The sequence below is a fragment of the Pogona vitticeps genome, chromosome 5, assembly GCF_051106095.1.
Source record: "Pogona vitticeps strain Pit_001003342236 chromosome 5, PviZW2.1, whole genome shotgun sequence".
NCBI lineage: Eukaryota > Metazoa > Chordata > Lepidosauria > Squamata > Agamidae > Pogona > Pogona vitticeps.
In genome coordinates, this window is record NC_135787.1 from 171,278,277 (window position 1) to 171,298,183 (window position 19,907).

Sequence of the window (19,907 nt, forward strand, 5' to 3'; positions counted from 1 at the left end):
GTCAAATAGTTAAAAAAGACAACACAAATTTGAAAGCTCTTAAGAGGAAAATCAATTCCAATGATGGATAGAGGGTACAACTGTGCATATCCTGGTCTGGAAATACAAAGCAAAGAAGTGAATTGTTCTGCTTATGCACTGCCTCATATTGCTTAAATTATTTATGCAGTCTACACATTGCATACACAGAGAGAGAGAGAGAGACAGAGACAGAGCAAGCTGGGAACTCAATTTACCAGCCTTGGAACGATGGAAAGCTGAGTCTATCTTGAACCCAGAACTCAGGTCCTGAGTAGAGTCTTCACTGCGGTATTCAGTTTAACCACTCATATCTTCATGTGAAACACAGGGTAGGAACCATGAACCAATATATCTTTTCCAGCTCAGATTTGAATACTAGTCAGAGAAGAATTCAGCCTCTGCCAGCACCCCAACACTTTCCCTCTAACTTGATACTCTCTTTGAAGTCTCCTCAACCTTTTTTCCAACCCTGTTCAGGCATTAGCAATGTAGAATAAGTAAACTCTTGAGAGGAGAGGTACCCTGGCTAGTAACCTCTGTTGCAGGACCAGTCAACAGTCTGAAGAGGAGCAGTTCTATCAGTGAAGGTTCTCTGCTCAAGTTTGTGCCCTGGTTTTCTAGGGTTTTCAATAACAGGGAGCTCCCTGTACACTGGAGAATCTCTTCTTCAGACTGCTGCTCCCCATACTTAGATGATGGAACCAGTGATAATGGGGGTTGGACTAGTATGTTCCCACTCCTCATATGTTGACTTTATTGACAATAAATAACTCCTCAATAGGACTTTCACCCACTTTTCTAGTAGATGATGCTACTCTGATGTTGAACAGAAGAAGGAAGGGAGAAACAGAAGCAGGCCTTTAATCCTATCTGCTACCTGGATGCCAGGTGCAAAAGGAGCCGATTTCCCAAGGGCTACTACGGATATCCAAGGGAGCCCAGGGATTGGGGAGACTTCTTGGAGCTTTAGTCCAAGAATATCTGGGGACCTAAGATTGGGATCTAGAGATGGGATATTTGTATTTACCTTCTGGAGGAGATGAATATGAATATTTCCGCCGCAGAAATGGCCAGTCCACTTACTGTTTGTGGCACAGCACATGCAGCTGTTATCGTTCATGCCGTGCCAATCGCAGAAGTAGCCTGGCTGAGGCTTCCCCGCCTCCCTGTGCTGCTGACCACTCTGGCGAGGAGATAAGTCTCCCCACTCAGCTGCTGAGTGGCCAGCAGTGCAGGGAGGTGAGGAAGCCCCAGCCGAGCTATTTCCATGATTGGCACGGCAGCTGTTCACACCCCGCTGTGAAGAGTAAGTGGGCCGGCTGGCTCTGGGGGTGGGTGGGTCAAAAGGGCACGGTCACCCGTGGTGATGATATTCATATTTGTCTCCCCTGGGAGAAGAATAAAAATATCTCATCTCTATTGTGAACCATTGGTCTAAGCAATTTTACTGCAAGTGTTGCACGAACTGTTTACAATAGGCTGTTGCATGGCTTCTGTTTGATTTTCATGGACAGCAGAATCTGTGTTCTTGCCTCCAGCTTCCTCCTGTCCATGTGAGCTGAATGCTCTGCTTAATGTTTTCTCAAATGTGGGGCAATGTGTCCTCTGCTGGCAGCCAAGGTCTCCCATAGGCCCGAAGTGTATGAATCGTGTACCTGAAATAGCACAGAGTGTGTCTCCTGACCCACATGTCCCTGCACCATATCATCCCACATGCCTGCCTCTGCCAGTGGGCCATGGTCACCTTCCATGGGAGGAGCCTAGCTATCAATTATTCAGTTCAAATGAATCGTTGGAATTGGACTACTGACACCAGGTTTTTCCGATGAAGGATGTTTCCTGATCTTCTTGGTCCTGTATCTCAAGTTTTTCTACTTGCCTATATTTTGCCCATCACGGTAATAGAAACCCCAGTCTGTACATAGTCGCATCATTAGGCTGACATAATAATAGCTGTAATGTAGCAGCATATCCTAGTTCAAATTCAACTGGAATTGGTATCAAAGGGGAGTAGATTAAGGTTTGCTTCTGGTTGGGTTTACCAACTAGATTTAGGCTTGAAGGAAACAGTACAGTAGCTTCCCTGGAATCAGCATACTGTTGCAACTTACATCCACCAAAACGAAATCGTGCTGTTAGCCTTTCAACTTTGTGCCACTGGGGCGGTTCAGTACGATTGCAAGCAAGTCTAAAACCTGGCACCATCCTTGAGTGTAACAGAAACTCAGGAATCTTTTCTGTATGTGCTGGCCAGAAGCTCTGCTTTCCCTGCCAGGAAGCTTATGCTTTGGCATTCACAGACACATCACAGCTGTCCAGCTGATAAACTGACACACTCTGGGTGGCCTCCTCCTCCTGAGATTTCACAACTGCTGCTGCCGCCGCCGCCACTGAAAAGTGAAGCTAAAGGTTTCCAAACTCTCCTATAGAGAGAGGCTGAAGCATAACCCAGAGCTGGCTTGGTTGGGGTTTTCCTCTATAGAAGGATGGGGTTTCTTCTTCAGCTTTGAAGAACGACTGTTTAGTTCAGTGATGGAGCCTGCACATTGTATGTAGGAGGTATCAGGGTCAATCTGATGTCTGCACTTAAGGATCTTCAGAAAGACCTTGCTATCTGATAGAAGAGTCAGTGCTGATTCAGCAAATTGATGTCTGAACCATTACAAGGCAGTTGTGTTTGATCATATGCAGAGTCTCCACTGTCATTTATAGGGTTGCCAAGGTGCTCCTTCATATTTTTCATGTTCATCTTTCTTGGTGAGGTTTAGATTTGTTCCAGCTCTTGGTAGGGGTAGGGAGGAGATGTATTAGGGGACTCAGGCTTGAGGTTCATGGAACCTTAGGGATTCCTTGAAGGTTTCTGGGAATTTCTGGGTGGTTCTGGCTAAACCTTGGGTCACCTTAGAGAATGCAGAAATGATGCAGGCAGTTAATGGACTTGCTACTCTGCCAAGTACACAGAACCTGATTTGTTCATAGTTTACCAGAGGGTGTGATGGGATGAGGCAGGATGACAGATAGTTAGGACACAGAAAATTTGCTGTGAACATGATGGAAGAGAGAGTGTTTTCTTGGAGGTGGTGATGGGAGCAAACAAACAGTGCTTCTCTTTCATTATGGCAATCTCAGAATATGATTGGGCAGCATATTTTTTTTTTCTTTTTGATGTTGTTTTACCCACATTATTCCATCCAAGAGAATGGAAAGCTCACAGTAATATATTTGCAAAACAGTTTCTGAAGATAAGATCATTCTTACTTGCCAAGAGTTCAGAGGATGGCCTTGGGTCCTTTTAAGGAGCAAAGAGAGGTAAATGTATTTTAAATAAATTAAATAAATAAATGACTGACTGACTGACTGGTGGACAACTTTCAGAAGCTTGAGGACTATAGAGGCCTCACAGACCTCAGAGGGTTGCCTCTTTGTTCTGTGACAAATGGGTTTTTACCTTTAAATACTTTTTCTGCCTTCTAAGATTCTCGGGGACAGCTTCACCATGTTCTGTCCCAGCCAACCTGTTTTGGAATGGTGGGGGAGTTTTCTTTAAAAGTGGAAGTGACATCCAGTTTTGAAAGAAGGTCTACAATGGACCTCAAATAGGACCAAGAGGCGAACATGTGTGCAAGGAGCTGCAAAAAACTGGGGTACTACTGGGAACATATAAAGTCTCGAGTGCTGCATCTGGATCACTTGTTTCCTCTGTCCCCATTCCTGCTTTAGAATTTGTTACCAGTGCAGTTCAGGAAAAGTGTCCAGGGCATTGGCTGATCTAATTTTGTGGGATGATTTTCAATTGGTGTAGCCTAAGGACAGGATATCTAGTGTGGTGTAGGGCAGTGGTCCCCAACCTTGGGCATCCAGATGTTCTTGGACTTCAGCTCCCAGAAATCCCGGATGGGAGAGGTGGTGTTGAAGGCTCCTGGGAGTTGTAGTCCAAGAACATCTGGAGGCCCAAGGTTAGGGACCACTGGTGTAGGGGACAGAATGATGGGCTAGGGCTCAGGAGGCCTGGGTTTGATTCCTTGTTCAGCCATGGGAACTCACTTAGCCATGGGAACTGATAAAACCAATCATTAAATATCTCATTTACCTTGAGGGTCGCTATAAGTTGGTTCTGATGTGGTCACATAAGAACAATAGCCGCAGGATACAAATAAGGTTCTGAAAAAGGTTCAGACAGCCTCTTATATGCTCAATCCTTGTTCTTCTTAGCTAATAAAAGTTTGCAAAAAAAGTTTTGACTGGTTGGGCCCAGAATATATTTAGTGCTGTAACTGTCTCAGTTGCATTGAATGGAGACGTTGTGTGACTGGTTCTTAAGAAAAGGCTATGGGCTGTCAAGTTGTATCTGGTTTATGTGGTGACTCTAGCAGGGTCTTCAAGCCATGTGAAATACTTAAGGAGTGGAATAACCTGTCTCAACCCCACAAAAGGTTTTCATAGGCAAACAGGGATTGAATCCAGGTTTCTTGAGTCTCAGTCCATTGCACTATCCCTTTAAGCCATGATGGCTTGTAAAAAGGTAAGTAGGCATGGCCAAACCTATGTAATGTTTCCTCCATGAAATTTCTCATCCTTTGAATTCATAGTCTTTTTGGCCTACTTTGCATCAGTTTGCAAATGTCGCAACATCCATAAACAGGAAGTCCACATACAAATGTAAATGTATTTTATGCTATTTTCTCTTAAAATATTGATTTTTTTTTCTCAGTGTGCATTTTTAGAAGACTCTTCCTATAATATAAGGTGGTTTTGTGTGAATTTTCTCCAAGTTTATTCAATTTTGTGCATTCTTTCCCATCCAGTTTAATTTTGAGTTGCTAACTGGGTTTCAAAATTCTTAAAAGTGCAGAGTTTTCTTTGTTTTGTTTTTTTGATGCAAGTGTGTTACAGTTTGCTTACAATTTTGGCAGCTCCCAGTTTAGTAAGTTCTTACAAATATTCATCCCTGAGAAATGTATCCTACATGATTGCAAGTAACCCTCTGCTTCCCCCGTGTGGGTAATTCACATGTGAGACTAAAGCAGAACATGATCCTTTGGTACCTATGAGACTATGTACTCTATTCTCCCAGTTCACTTTTCTCCAGGATCTTTTCCAGATAAAGTATTTTCTTTTCTTTTTTTTTCTCCTTTCATTTTTTGGGGATGCATTTTGAAAACAAATTATTGGTAAGAATTACTAAATTTGCCGTTCTGGTTTCAGAACCCCAAGGTTCCAGAAACAAAAGGGGGGAAATAAATCTTTAATATAGATGCATACTGATGTGATCAGTAGTGAGAATTCTGATTTTATTTAACCTGGGAAGAAATTCTGTTTACCATAAGCCATCATGAGGTGGTAGGCTTTTTTTTGTGAGGCTTCTTGGGCTTGCAGGGAATTTGATCATGACCTTTTTTTAGTGGTTTTTGCATATTTGTGTAAAATGCACAGCACTGAAAAATGTTAATTTTTTTTTTACTTTGCACTAAAAGTAGTAGATTGAATGGGTTGTTTACATCTCTGTGATCAATCAGTATGTCCTGTCATGCTTGTTGCATATGCCAAGGTTCAAATGGGGAAAAGACACTCCTTTTGCACAGAGACAGGTGTTTTACACAATGTATATGTTGTGTGGATTGCAAAAACAACAATGAGAAAAGCAACTATTTGGCATCTTGATCTTCTAATAGAGATGAGATCTTTTAAGGGGGTTGGACTGTAGTCTCATCTTACTCAAATGGACATGACTAAAATCTCAACAAAGGCAAGGTATTGTCACATTGGTGAAATGCACAAGTATGAATGCAAATGCTAGTGTTCTCGTTTTTTCCTTCCATCCCATAACACTGATATAAAACCCTGCATTTTACCATTTCTTTTACTGCTGATATTCAGATGTGGGTTCTTTGCCTAAATATTAACTGCTTAGTTAGTTAGTTAAAAGGGACGTGGTGGCGCTGTGGGCTAAACCGCAGAAGCCTGTGCTGCAGGGTCAGAAGACCAAGCAGTCATAAGATCGAATCCACGTGACGGAGTGAGCATCCGTCACTTGTCCCAGCTCCTGCCAACCTAGCGGTTCGAAAGCATGCAAAATGCGAGTAGATAAATAGGGACCACCTTGGTGGGAAGGTAACAGCGTTCCGTGTCTAAGTCGCACTGGCCATGTGACCATGGAAGATTGTCTTCGGACAAACGCTGGCTCTATGGCTTGGAAACGGGGATGAGCACCGCCCCCTAGAGTCGAACACGACTGGACAAAAATTGTCAAGGGGAACCTTTACCTTTTACCTTTAGTTAGTTAGTTAGTTAGTTAGTTAGTTAGTTAGTTAGTTAGTTAGTTAGTTAGTTAGTTAGTTAGTTAGTTAGTTAGTTAGTTAGTTAGTTTCATTTATAGGACACCTTTCTGCCAATGAGGGGGACTCAAGTTGGCTCACAGTGTGAAAACAAATACAATTAAAAACACAATAAAATAATTAGACTATAATAATAATTAAAATACATAAAAACATTTAAAACTTTAATGGTGGAGTAGGCTTCATAAAGCCTCCCCACAATTTTAGAAAACTCTTCTGACTATGTGCAGCAGTCTGCTCATTGATTCTCTTGGAACAGTATGGGCTTGATCTAGTTACCTCTGGGGCTTGTAGGAATTCTGGGGATGATGCACAAGTGGGCCTTTGCTCACCCTTTATTGTGTACTTCATACTGTCCAGGACCTACTGGTTTGGTTACACAGATTGTGGCTTGCTCACATTTTGTCAATGGAATGAGGGCTAGGAAGTCTAGTGATTAGCATGCCCTGGGGAGGACCCAGAAACACCTTTTAGGTGAAACATTGCACCACCCTTAGATTGTTACAGCCAGTGGCTTTTGGGGGCCCTTATAGCTTGCCTCTTCCTAAAATTGTCCAGGAGGGATTGGAAATTTACAAGGGTCCTACAAATCAGCTTAGCCTTTTAACAAGCAGGGGGTGCTGATTTTGGCTCTGGATGCCTTCTGAGCCAATACTTGCAGCCAAAGTGCGGACACTCAATTTTGAGATACCTTAGCTTGCCACTTATTATCAAATTGGTTGTAAAGATATGGTCCTATTTGACGTCAGACAATGGCCAAAATCCTCTTGTATAACTTATGCAGGCAAAAGAGAAATGAGATCACTGGCAGGGGCAGATTGCCACTAATCAAGGAGTCTTCAATTCCTCATTGCTTCAATGTCTCATCTCATGAGAGCCAATCATTATTGGCAATCTGCTACTGCCGTTGACATTATTCCCTGGGTGTTAGCTATGGAAGAAGATTTGGGGCATCATTTCACTTGTCCGTTGCACGTGGTATGCAGGGGCCATTTACACGTGTCCATTGCTGTAGTGGGTCCTTTGGAAGAGAAAGATTTTAAATAAACAAACAAACATCTATTTATTTTGTTTATTCTATTTATCTACCACCCATCTGCACAAACAAACAAACAACCTTCTCAAGTGTATCTTATCTGTGTGTGCTGGACAGGACCAGATCCAGGCTTGATAAGGCTGCTGACAAAGTGAACTTTGATGAATCACCTTTTACACTGATGATAAGCCCCAGGTTTACCTGACAGTGATGGCAATGTCAAAATCCAAGGAGAGCAGCCATTTTAATTTCCCACTGTGCTGGTTACTTGGTTGGCTTGTTTACTTTTGTAATGACAGCAAGGGCATACCATGGAATTAAATATGACCTGTGTTTTTGGAGTTCATCTGAAAGGAGATAAGGGCATTATCTTTTCAAATTTATCCCCTTTGGTAAAGAAAATTATGTGCCTTGGTTTAACTTTCTGGCAAATAAACAAGGCCATAAATCCAACGTGTCAACAAGCAGGTTTATTTAGGATGTTCTTTTTTGTTTGCTAAAAGCTCCTTGCCAGGCTATTCTTCATAAAGCAGCTCATGTTCTGTGAAAAAAGGTCAGCGGCAATGTGTTATCATCTTCGTATCAAATCCAATAAGAGTGTCACTTTCTGGAGCTTTTACATACACCCCACATCCCTCAGTAATGATACGCCAGTATGGGTAGTCATACCAGACATAGGTTTCTTTAGATGAAGCAGCAATAGAAATGAGAGATGGTTTTTGTAATATGTGCTCTGTGTGGAAATACAGAAACACCTCATGGGTGGAAGCAAAACAAGGCTTTCCAGGGAGCCTTCTAGCAGGGAGGTCTTTTTTATTGGCAAATCTTGTGGAAAGCCTTGTGGGATTTCTTGGATGTTTCCTAGTCATTTTTTTAATGGAAAAAACACCGCTCCACACAAAATTATTACAATTTATGCACAAAATGGTACCTTTTCTCCACAAGATGCCTTGGAAAAGGCCTGGGACTGCACATATTTTTGTTGTTTCTAAGTTCTAACACAAAATAACAGGCACAAAATGAATAATCCTGGGGAAAAAGAGCAGGTGCCTCATTTTTTAATGAGAAGCCAGGGAATCTTACTGGTGTAGAAGCAGGTCTTAGCATGGCAAGAGTTGAAAATCACAGAGAACAAGAAAATTTATTAATACTCTTTACCTCTGTTCCAAAATGCAGCAACCAGATTGCTAACTGGGGCTGGCCACAAGGATAATATAACCCCCTTGTTTCAGTAGCTCCACTGGCTGCTGATCTGTTTCCAGACACAATTCAAAGTGCTGGTACTAACCTACTTAGCTTGAGTTGGAGCTATTTCAAAGACTATGCCTCCCATTATGATCCTGCCCAGTCACACCACCTTCACGGGTGCATTTGTTAGGGAAACAGGGGAGGGTCTTCTTGGTCACTGCTCCCAAACTTTGGAACTCCCTCCCACAGGAGGCCAGACTGGCCCCACCTTTGCTGTCCTTCTGCAAGCTTTCCCTCAGTGACTGGGTGCCTGAGTGGGATTTTTAAATGGATTCTTATGCCTTACTGCTTTGAATGTGTTTTTAGTATTGCTTTTGTTTATCATTACTCAAAAAGTGGTATTTTTCCCTTTTAATATTTCTGTACTTAGTGTTGTTAACTTTAAATATTGTCTTTCAATGCTGTAAGCTGCCTTAGATCCTTTTTAAAGACAAAGGCTGGGTAAAAATGTTGTAAACAAAACAAACAAACAAACAAACAAACAAATAAATAAATAAATAAATAAAATACACATTCCAACATACCTGGAGGACAACAAATTGGGGAAAGCTGATTCAGATTTTCAAAATACTATGTTAAAAAAAGCACTTGAAACTACAATCATGTCATATTAAGGGTCTGGGGTGGCAACAGCAATAGCTGTAATAGCAAATACCACAAGAAAGTATCACTAATACAGTGGTGCCTCGCTTAACGGGCGCCCCGTTTAACGATGAAATCGCATACCGATGAACTTTTGCGATCACTTTTGAGATTGCATTGCAATGCTTTAAATGGGGGGAAATTGCTTTGCGATGATCGGTACCCTGTTTTGCTTACCGATCATCACAAAGTGATGATTTTTAACAGCTGATCGGCAGTTCCAAAATGGCCGACGGGTAAAAAAATGGCCGCCCACTTTTTCTGGGACGGATTCCTCACTTACCGGATTCCACAGTGGAAATGGCCACCGTATGGAAGATTTTCGCTTAAAGGTGAGTCTGAAGCCCATAGGAACGCATTGAAGGGGTTTCAATGCATTCCTATGGGCTTTTTAATATCACATAGCGACAAATCGCTTTGCAGCGATTTATGCTGCACCAATTATTGTCACTATGCGAGGCACCACTGTACATTTTATTTGGTGCAAGGTTTTCTGATTTGCAGCCCAGTTTGTTAGATAGACAGAGTGTAGCCTCATTAGGCAGGTTATTATGCATATCTCTATTCTGTTTAAGTTTATTATACACATGCTTGGTGCTTGTCCACTGCATTTTAATCCACTCTGATCACCACTGACTATGACTCAAGGGCAGCAATGAAGGAAATAGAAAAGAATCAAGTGTAAGGATGTGTCACTGGAGAAGAAGACCAAGATCATTCATACTATTGTATTTATGAAAAATGAACAAAAGGGTCCTAGATCAAATCAAACTTGGGGCAAAAAAAGTTGAAACTGAGGCTGTCCTACTTTGGGCACATCAGGATTCTCTGGAAAAGACAATAATGCTGGGAAAGGTTGAAAACAGCAGGAAAAGGGGAAGACCAAATATGAGATGGATTGACTCCCTAAAGCAGGGGTCTCAAACATGCAGCCCGGGGGCCATTTGTGGCCCACCAGACAATAGTTTGTGGGCCCTGCTTTGCCTGCCCCCCGAAGCGCCCACACATCCTCTGCCTCGCTCACCGGCTGTCTCCCAAGACAGCGCCTCTTGCACCCTCCATCAGGAACTGCAGCCTGCCAGCCAGCCTGCCTGTCTGCCGGCTGCAGTTCCGGATGGAGGGTGCAAGAGGCGCTGTCTTGGGGGAGAGCTGGCGAGCGAGGCGCAATGCCGGCCCTTTTCCCTGAGCGCCCAAGCCGCTGCCGAGCGATACCTGAGAGCGGAGCTCACTCCCGGCCTGTCGTCAAAGAGCACCTCCAAGCCGCCAACAGCAGCTGCCACCGCCTCTTCCAGGGAAGCAGCTCTCTGGCTCTCTCTCTCTCGGCACCCCCAGCACCAGCCTGGCCAGCGGCTGCCTCAGCGCCCAGCAGTGCTTCCTTCTCCTCTTCCTCCTCTTCCTCCTGCTTCAGCAGCCTCAGCTCTGGAGGCTGCCTGGGCTCACGTCGCAAAGTTTGCTCCTCTGTCGTGGTAGTGGTAGCTGCTGCTGCTGAGTGCGCCTTTTTTTGAGGGGGGCCCTCAGAGGAAGGTTGCTGGACCTCCGTGGGCGTGGGCGTGCATTCGTGCGTGCACCTGTGGGGGCCCCATCACGTTCTGTTTAATTTTGCGGGTACCGATGGGGGCTTTTGTCCTTTGGCAAGGTGATTATGTGAGGGATTTTTAAAAAAAAATATGTTGTGCCCTCCTCCCCCCGCTATGCGGTCGCCGGCGCTCCCTCCCTTCTCTGCTTCTTCATCCTGCTGGTGGTGGTGGTGGTGGTAGTGAAGAAGGAGCACAAGGGCATCATGACTGGCAATGAGGGCTCACGCGTCCCTCCTCCTCCTCCGAGCCCCAGCCGGGTTAAGGAAACTCCTGGGTGGCTTCCTTGGGCTCTTGCTTTGCTTGGCGGAAAATCTGATGCATCCCAGCCTCACTCACACTCTGCCTCCAGCGGTCCCCAGGTAAATTGAGTTTGAGACCCCTGCCCTAAAGTTTGCAAGAGCTGAGCAGGTCACTTGAGGACAGGACATTTTGGAGATTGCTCTTTCCTGAGGTTGTCAGAAGTCAGGGGTGACTCAATGGCCCATAACAACAAGAAAATTCATTTTGTTTATCATGTTAGCAGCGGCTATGGTAGTGAGGCAAGGAGAAGCAGGGGAATGGAATTCAGCTTGCATTGCAAGGACACACATGGCAGCCATGGCAGGGCAAGGAAAATTTCCTAGGCTATTTGGAAAATGAAAGAGGATAACACGGAAAAACGCTCAATTTTCTCGTTCCTGTTCTTTATGTGAATCCCTCATGTTTAAGAGGCTCTCTTTCAGGAGTCAATGAAAGAACCCAAACCCAGAAGTAGGAGCCTCTTTTCATTCCCCCCCTCCCCGGTTTCATTTAAAATGTAAGTCCCATCCCTAATACCAGTCTCCCATTTGAATTCACACTCTATCATGGTCTGGAAAACTCAGAGTTTTGCACCAGCCATGCCAAATGGGGAATTCTGGGACATGTAGTCTAAGCTCAAGGTTTCCCAACTCACTTCTTGCTGTATTTAATGATAGAGGCTGCAGGCCAAGAAGGCAGACATTAGGGTGCAATGAGACTTCTTAGTTCTTTGGACCTGGAGACCCCATCCTTGTTGAATTCAACCCTGTCACCACATTTTCATCAAACTCCTTCAAACCCCTCTCAGTGGACCCATTATTTTCCCCCTCTAGAAACCCGTTTGGCTCTTCCTTGGACTCTTCTCATTTGACTTTCCTCCTCTTGTCTCTTGTATCAAGGTTGGGGGGGGGCCAACAGCACCTTGGCACTCCCAACTGCTCACTCCGGACAGATATTTTTCTTGCGTTAACTACAGCTCTTCGACAACACTAGCTGTTCATTTTGCTCTGGTCAGTTGTCTGAACTAATCAACACCTTTTCTCTTAAAATAAATAACAGAGCTTTCAATGGTACAAACACTTTATTTATTGAAAAAAAACATTCAATCCTAGTAAACGGAAAACAATTATTAAAGTAATACTTTGTACACATGGCCTGAAGCCGGGCAATTTATACAAACTTTTAAAATAATTCTGTGTATGCATTTTTGGATAAGAGATATTTGACTTGTAATATGATTACTTGCCAGACTGAAATTGTATGGGGCAAGCCTTACTGCAGGTCTTCTCCCTGCTTCTACAGGTGTTGGATTAGTGAAAGTAGAAGTCAACCTGTATTAATATGAGCAAGATAAACAAGAAAACTAAACTTGCTTAACACACTTTAAACAACTGCTAAACTATTGCAAACACTGCATTAGGTGAAAGTTTGAATTTGGCAGGCTTTTGCACAATTAATGTGATTTTTGATGTTGTATGCATGCTGATAATTTGTCAAACTTTGGCTCATACGCCTTTAGTTTGAGAGCAATATATGCAGCACTTGGGTCATCAGTCTGTTTCTGGTATCAGATTTGATATAATTTAAAGCTGAAAACAGCTGCTCACAAGCATAAAATGACCCAAACAAAATGAGAAGAGCAATCCCAAGTGCTTTCATTGACTTAAAATTATTTGGCAGAGAATCCCACACTTTAAGGATCTCATTTTCAGAACTGCCAATGGTGCTCTCCTTTGTCATCCCTTCGCATTCTGTCTTCCCCAGTGTTGCACGCAAGTCATAGAATTTATTTTTCCAGATAGAGTTTTCTTGAAATTCCAATAGCTCCATTTCCAGATTTCCAAAATCTAACCAGTGTAAGCAGGAAAAACCAAGTTCTTCAAATTTGGCTTTATCTGGAGAAGTAAGAAAACACAGGATTGTCTCCATCTTATGGAACTGCAAAACTCTGTTCCTAAAATTCTCCTTTGCAGCTGCTACAATGCTAGAAAATTCCTTGTAGATTTCCTGATGGCATGTAGGATTGTCCGTAAATGTTGTAGAATTTTCCAAATGCATTTTTAGATTTGGAAAATATTTCAGCAGCCTACTTTCAAGTTCTCTCTCAAAAACCTGCAGTTTTCTCTCAAATGTTCTGGTGTCACAAAACATCCTTTTTGCTGTTTTCCCTAAACCTTGCAATTTTTTGTTCAGTACATTGAAGTGTGCAGTAAAATCTGTAAAAAAAACATGAGATTGGTAAGCCAGGCCATATCAGTGAGCTGTGAATATTCTTACTCCTTTTCAGTCATAAACAACCTAATTTCATTCAAGCAGGCTAAAAATCTCTCCAGGATTTGTCCTCTGCTCAGCCACCAGGCATTATTGTACTTAAGTAAAGTATTGTATTGTGCCTGGACCCCATCAAGAAGTGCTTGAAACTGTCGAAAATTAAGAGCATGTGCTATAATGTAATTCACCATTTTTGTGAAATCTCTGAGGATATTGTATAATTTTTCCCTGGCACAAAGAGCTTCTTGATGTATAATACAATGAAATTGAATGACCAGATGTTTTACTTCTTTAACAATGAACTGTATGAAATCAGATGTAACCCCCACCATGCAAGGTGCCCTGTCACTAGTAACTGAAACTACTTTTTCTGATCTTATTGGCTTGTGAAAAAAAGCCTCCATCACAGTATTGTAGATATCTCTCCCTTGTGTTCTTCCAGGCAAAGACAACAGTTTCACCAGCTCTTCTCTCATGATGTTGCCACAAAATTACTGCTGTATATGTGTAGGCATCCTTCAGTCTCGAGAGACTATGGTCGCGTGCTCTGAATAGGTCTTGGAACAGCATCTAGTGTGGCTGAGAAGACCAATTCGAGAATGACAATTCCTTCCACACTGAAGACAAATACAATCTGTCCCCTGTCCAGCTCCCTGGTTTTGCTTGCTTCGGGACTGCCTCTTTGCCTCGGCCTGCTGGACAAATGTCTCTTCAAATTGGGAGAGGCCATGATGCACCGCCTGCCACCAGGCTAAGCGCTCAGATGTCAAGGTTTCCCATCTGTTGAGATCTATTCCTAAGGCCTTCAGATCCTGCTTGCAGATATCCTTGTATCACAGCTGTGGTCCCCCTCTGGGGTGATTTCCCTGCACTAATACAGGAGATCTTTTGGAATCAAGCCATCAGCCATTCTGACAACATGCCTGATCCAACGTAGAATTTGCTGTTTCAGTAATGTATACATGTTAAAAATTCCAGCTCATTCTAGGACTACTCTATATGGAACTTTGTCCTGCCAGGTGATACCAAAAATGCATAGGAGACAACGCATATGGAACATGTTCAGCTGCTGTGCACAGAGTCCAGGACTCACTGCAGTACAGGAGTGTACTGAGGACACAAGCTCTATAGACCTGGATCTTGTTATATGCCATCAGCTTCTTGTTAAGCCATACTCTCTTTGTGAGTCTAGAGAACATGGTAGTTGCTTTTCCAATGTGTTTATCCAGCTCAACCTCTAATCAAATGCACCCTATTTATAAAGCTTATTAAGTACATTGAAATCCTGGACTTGTTTCCTCCAAAGTAAGCCACCCTCAGAAAAGCAGCTGTATATAAGAGTGTAAACTTTTAAAATGTTTAACTACATTTTATATACTACATAAAGTGTATACACACATTTCACTTATTTGAAATGTAGTGTTGGAAAAGAGTTTTACAGATATCATGACTTATCAGAAAGATAAATAAAGCAAATTAAGTGTGGACTCTCACTAGAAGCTAAAATAACCAAACTCAATAAAGAAAGCCACAGTCTTTCTTTGGCACATGCCCAAAGAGCCTGAAAAACCCACAACAACCATCAGATCCCGGTTGTGAAAGCCTTCAAGAATACATACCACAGTCTTTTATTTGTAAAAATTTTTGTTTGGTGTTGCAGTCAAAGAAAACTTCAGAAGGTTTCTGTTCTCATGGTTTTATGAAAGAGTCTCTCTCTTACACACACACACGCACACACAAACACAAACTTTGGAAGATTTCTTTTTTCATGGTTTTATAAAAGCATCAGTCTCACTCACTCACACACACACACTTTGGAAAGTTCCTTTTTTCATGGTTTTATGAAAGTCAGTCTCTTGTGCGCATGCACATACACATACATTCTGCCTTCCTCCCAAAAACTTTCTATAATCAGTTGCTTCAGCTCACTATGACCGTGTTTCCTCTCATTACATTTAAACAAGCTTGATGAATCTACCTGTCTCCCTCTCTTGTGCATTCCTTCCCACCTTAATTGGAGCCTTCGCTCCTGCTTCCAGCGGAAGTAGCAATTCACAAGCTGGATTAACTGCAGCTTTATCTCCGATCTTCCACATTGGTTCTACATCAACCTTGTAACTTCCTTGGTTACAAGGTTGGAGACTTCCAAGGTGATAGGAAATGATGTTTGTATAGGAAAGGTGCTGGAGTTTGATTTGCATAGGATTGTTCATATTTGCCTAGGGGAAGAGAGACAAAATTTTGGATTCCTTTGTAACCCCATGCCTTCTGCCAGAAGGAATGGGGTTACAAAGGAACCCAAAACTTTATCTGAGTGGGAAGCACAGGAAGGATGGAATTTTACAACAGGGTTGGTCAACAGGTGGGTCAACAGACAGCAATTATGGAAATACATGGGTACATTGTTGTAGTCCATTGACAGGAAAACAATTTATTATCTTGCAAGTTAGTTACAAGGTTGGAGACTTCCAAGGTGATAGGAAATGATGTTTGTATAGGAAAGGTGCTGGAGTTCAATTTGCATAGGATTGTTCATATTTGCCTAGGGGAAGAGAGACAAAAACCCAGGTGGAAGGAATGACCCCTGCTGTGTCTGTTTTGCTCCTCCAATCTAGATTGGAAGATGAGATAACCAGCCCTAGTGAAGGAAACTTTATAGAAACTCTTTGAGGAAACAAGAAACATGTACATATATGTATAAATCCGGCTGTGTTTTATCTTTCCAAACTGTGTTCTGCATGATCTGATTAGAGGTGTGTTCTTGCATGTTTCATGTACAGTGGTGCCTCGCATAACGAGCACACCGTTTAACGACGAATCCGCATAGCGATCTATTTTTTGCGATCACTAATGCGATCGCATTGCGATGTTTTGAATGGGAAAAAATTGCATTGTGATGATCGATAAGCTTTTCGCTTACCGATCTTGGCATTGCGATGTTTTTAAAACAGCTGATTGGCGGTTCCAAAATGGCCGCCCGGTGCCCAAAATGGCTGCCGCAAGCATTTTTGCGCAGTTGCCTCACTTACCGAGGCGGCAAAAATGGCGGTGCTATGGAGGATCTTTGCTGAACAGTGAGTTTTCGCCCCATAGGAACGCATTAAACGAAGTTGAATGCTTTCCTATGGGGTTTTTAGTTCCGTTTAGCGATGTTTCCGGATAGCGACGATTAATTGGGAACGGATTAATGTCGCTATGCGGGGCACCACTGTAGTGCCATGGTCCCTTCATTGGCTTATATAATTAAAAAGACAATATTTAAAAGCTAAAAAGAGTAAGCATACAAATATGAAAGAATTAAACAAGTATTATATTTGAAATGGTAAATAAAATCAATACTAAAAACACATTTTAAAACAACAGAATACAACAATCTTCCCAGAGCTCCACTTCTTAAGAAAAAGCCTGCCGGAAGAAAATGGTGTCTGTATGTGGAAGGACAGCAAAGATGGGGCCAGCCTAGCTTCCCATGGGAAGGAGCTCCAAAGTCTTGGAGCAGAGACGGAGAAGACCCTCTCCCATGTTCCACCAAACACACCTGTGAGGGTGGTGGGACTGAGAGAAGATCTCACTTGGTGGTCTTTATGCCCAGGCAGGCTCATAGAGGGAGAAATGGTCTTTTAGATAGCTTGAACCCAAGCTGTTTAGGGCTTCATAGGTGAAAACCAGCACTTTGAATTGTACCTGGAAACAGATAGGTAGCCAGTGGAGCTGCTGAAACAGGGGAGTTATATATGTTCCCTGTAACCAGCTTTATTTAGCAAGTTAGCTGCAGCATTTTAGACCCACTGAAGTTTCTGAATACTTTCCAAAGGCAAATCTACAATAAATGAAATTACTCCCCATTTGCTGTCCTTTCATTATCTCTCCTCCTCCCCACACTCGTGCTTCTGTAACCCAGACAGAACCTTTTCTGTTCATAACCAGGAAACCAGCACAGAAGAAGGGACTTTATTTTATTTTATTTAGGAGGTTGAGATTATCGATGGTAATCTTACAGTGCCATCTTGCGGGCAAAGCAGAATCATCAGCAGGATATTGTAACAACACCATTGTAGAATATGTTAGCAAAGGGAATCCGAAGTAAGAAGCCGAAGGGGTTGCAATGTCCCACATCCTATGTGCACAGGTAGCACCACCTTCCAGCCTTCAATTATAGAGCCAAAGGTTTGCAAATGTCTACCTCTTGAGCAAGAACTGTACTGTCCTTGGGACTAAGTGAAATCAGAAAATGCAACTGAAATGAATTTGTTAAAGTCATTTATACATGGAGCCTCTCCGAAAATCTTTGACCCTAGTTGCTAAATACCAAGAAAAGAAACCGATGTTATATAACCAAACTAGGTGCATTTAGGGAAACGTGACTTAGTATGCAGTGTGCTTCTCATCTTGCTATTCTAATGGTGGAGTCAGAACTAGATGTGTGTATCATCCTTCTCCCATTAAATGAATGGGGTGGAACAGCATAAATAATCACATAAATGATGTGATTTGTCAACCAGACCAGATGGGCGGGATATAAATAAATAAATAAATAAATAAATAAATAAATAAATAAATAAATAAATAAATAAATAAATAAATAAATCCTCAGAGGGCCCATGACAAATGTGCGTAAAAAACTATGTGGTTTTTTAAAAATTTAAAATATTTTTACCCTGACTTTCTTCTTAAAAAGGACCCAAGGCAGCTTACAACATTAAAAACACAATTTTAAAAGCAAAAAGCAATGGAATATTCAAATATAAAGAAGAATTAAAACATTACATTTAAAATGTTAGGCAAAACCATGACTAAAAACAGATTTAGAAGCAACAAAACGTAAACCATCTTGTTTATTTTCTATTGTCTCCTACCACTGGTTCCCAAGCTTGGATCCCCAGATGTTCTTGGACTATAACTCCCAGAAACCTTCACCACAAGTTGCGCTGGCCAGGATTTCCAGGAGCGGTAGTCCAAGAACAGGGTTACCCGAAGTTGGGAACCACTATCCTAGATAATCCGCCACTAAGGAAAGCCTGCCTGAAGAGAAAGGTCTTTGCCTACTTGTGGAATTGTGTGGAATACAAGGGAAAGCACTATTAACTGCATGTACATATAATGTATAATGTGTGAAGGAGGGGTCCAATGTGATCATGTATTACTGTGGATGTTCGTCTGGCTCCACATAAAGTGTGGATGTCTACAGAGGAAAGGCTACATGTATATATACTGTGTGCCTTGAAATAAGTCCAGAGGTCAGTGTCCTTAAGAGTATGCCCCCTAATATTGTAGCTCTTTAAGAGACAATCAGTTTTTCCCCCTGTGAGTTTTTATGGATCAAAGTTCACTTTCCGTTCACGGTCTGAGAAAGTGGCCTTTGGTCCACAAAAGGTCACGCTGAAATGCAACTGTTGGTATTTAAAGCACTACAATATTTGGGGGCTTATTTCTCCCTATTGCATTTGTTTTGTCAACATGCTAAGACAGATGAATACAGCTACTTCTTTGGAAGATGACGTAATGTGTCTAGGAGTGAGGCAATCCTTGTGTGAAAACAAATGGGCACACTCTCTTGCTAAGAAAGGTGTCAGTCTCTATATTCTGGGGAGTTTCTCACCTCTCAGAATCTGGAAAGTCACATTTCAGAAAAATAAATATAATTGCGCACACCCACACAGTATATATACATGCTAGATCTATTGCTTGTTTTTAACAAGATAATGTATTTGTCTTTCTACATTATAAACTTGTATTTTTAATCATAAATGTTATTAATTCATGTTTTGATCTGCTTTGCCTCTTGCATCAGGAGAGAAACAGAATATAAATGAAATCAACAAACAAGGAATACAAACACCTGTGCATGCAAGCTTCAACACCCTAAATAACATTTATCTAATTATCACCTTGTATCTGTGAAAGATCACATCAAACTCTTAAGAAAGCTTCTCAAAGCTTTTCAGTTCCTCTTTCACATGGCTGGTGATTTCCTTGATTTTCTGTGGTGAATCAAGGACCTCAACAGTGCAGGTAAAGGGATCATAATGGAGAGGAAAAGGTTTCTTGATCTTCATGGCATATTTCCTGTGGAGGAGAATAATAACTTTATTATGAAAGACAGGTTCCCATTTTTTTTCCAAAGTGTAGACAGTGGCATTTAGAGGACATTTCCCAATTTTATGACAACTTAATAGAAAAAGTGAACTCTGTGACCTTTGAGAAATAGCTTCATAGCTTAGGAAGTTTGGCAATAGTAGGGTGACCCTTTACACATCTGCGCAGATGAGGACAAAGCAGGCTACTACATTGTCCCAAATCTGCATATGCTAATTTTTAAATAAAGACAGCCATGATCTGGAGTTTGCAAGAGCTTGACAGGGATGCTAAAGATACAACATTTTGGAGGTCACTCATTCAGAGTCACCGTGGGTTGGAGGTGACTTGTTGGTACACAATAGCAACAAAGCTGTGTTTATACACAAACCGAGAAATGACGTAAGCTAAATATCAAGGAAT

The 19,907-nt window shown here is 42.1% G+C and overlaps 1 protein-coding gene across 2 annotated transcripts in view; it reads right to left on the reverse strand.

The window, feature by feature from the left end:
• Window positions 1-17,359: 17,359 nt before the first annotated feature.
• The window catches only part of LOC110084772 (tyrosine 3-monooxygenase), a 30,317-nt gene continuing 27,769 nt past the window's right edge, over window positions 17,360-19,907 (reverse strand). For both annotated transcript variants that reach the window (XM_073000016.2, XM_078376212.1), the window contains one exon: window positions 17,360-19,475. In XM_073000016.2, the coding sequence (XP_072856117.2) occupies window positions 19,328-19,475 (148 nt within the window). In that variant the 3' untranslated portion in view covers window positions 17,360-19,327. The remainder of the gene's footprint in view (window positions 19,476-19,907) is intronic.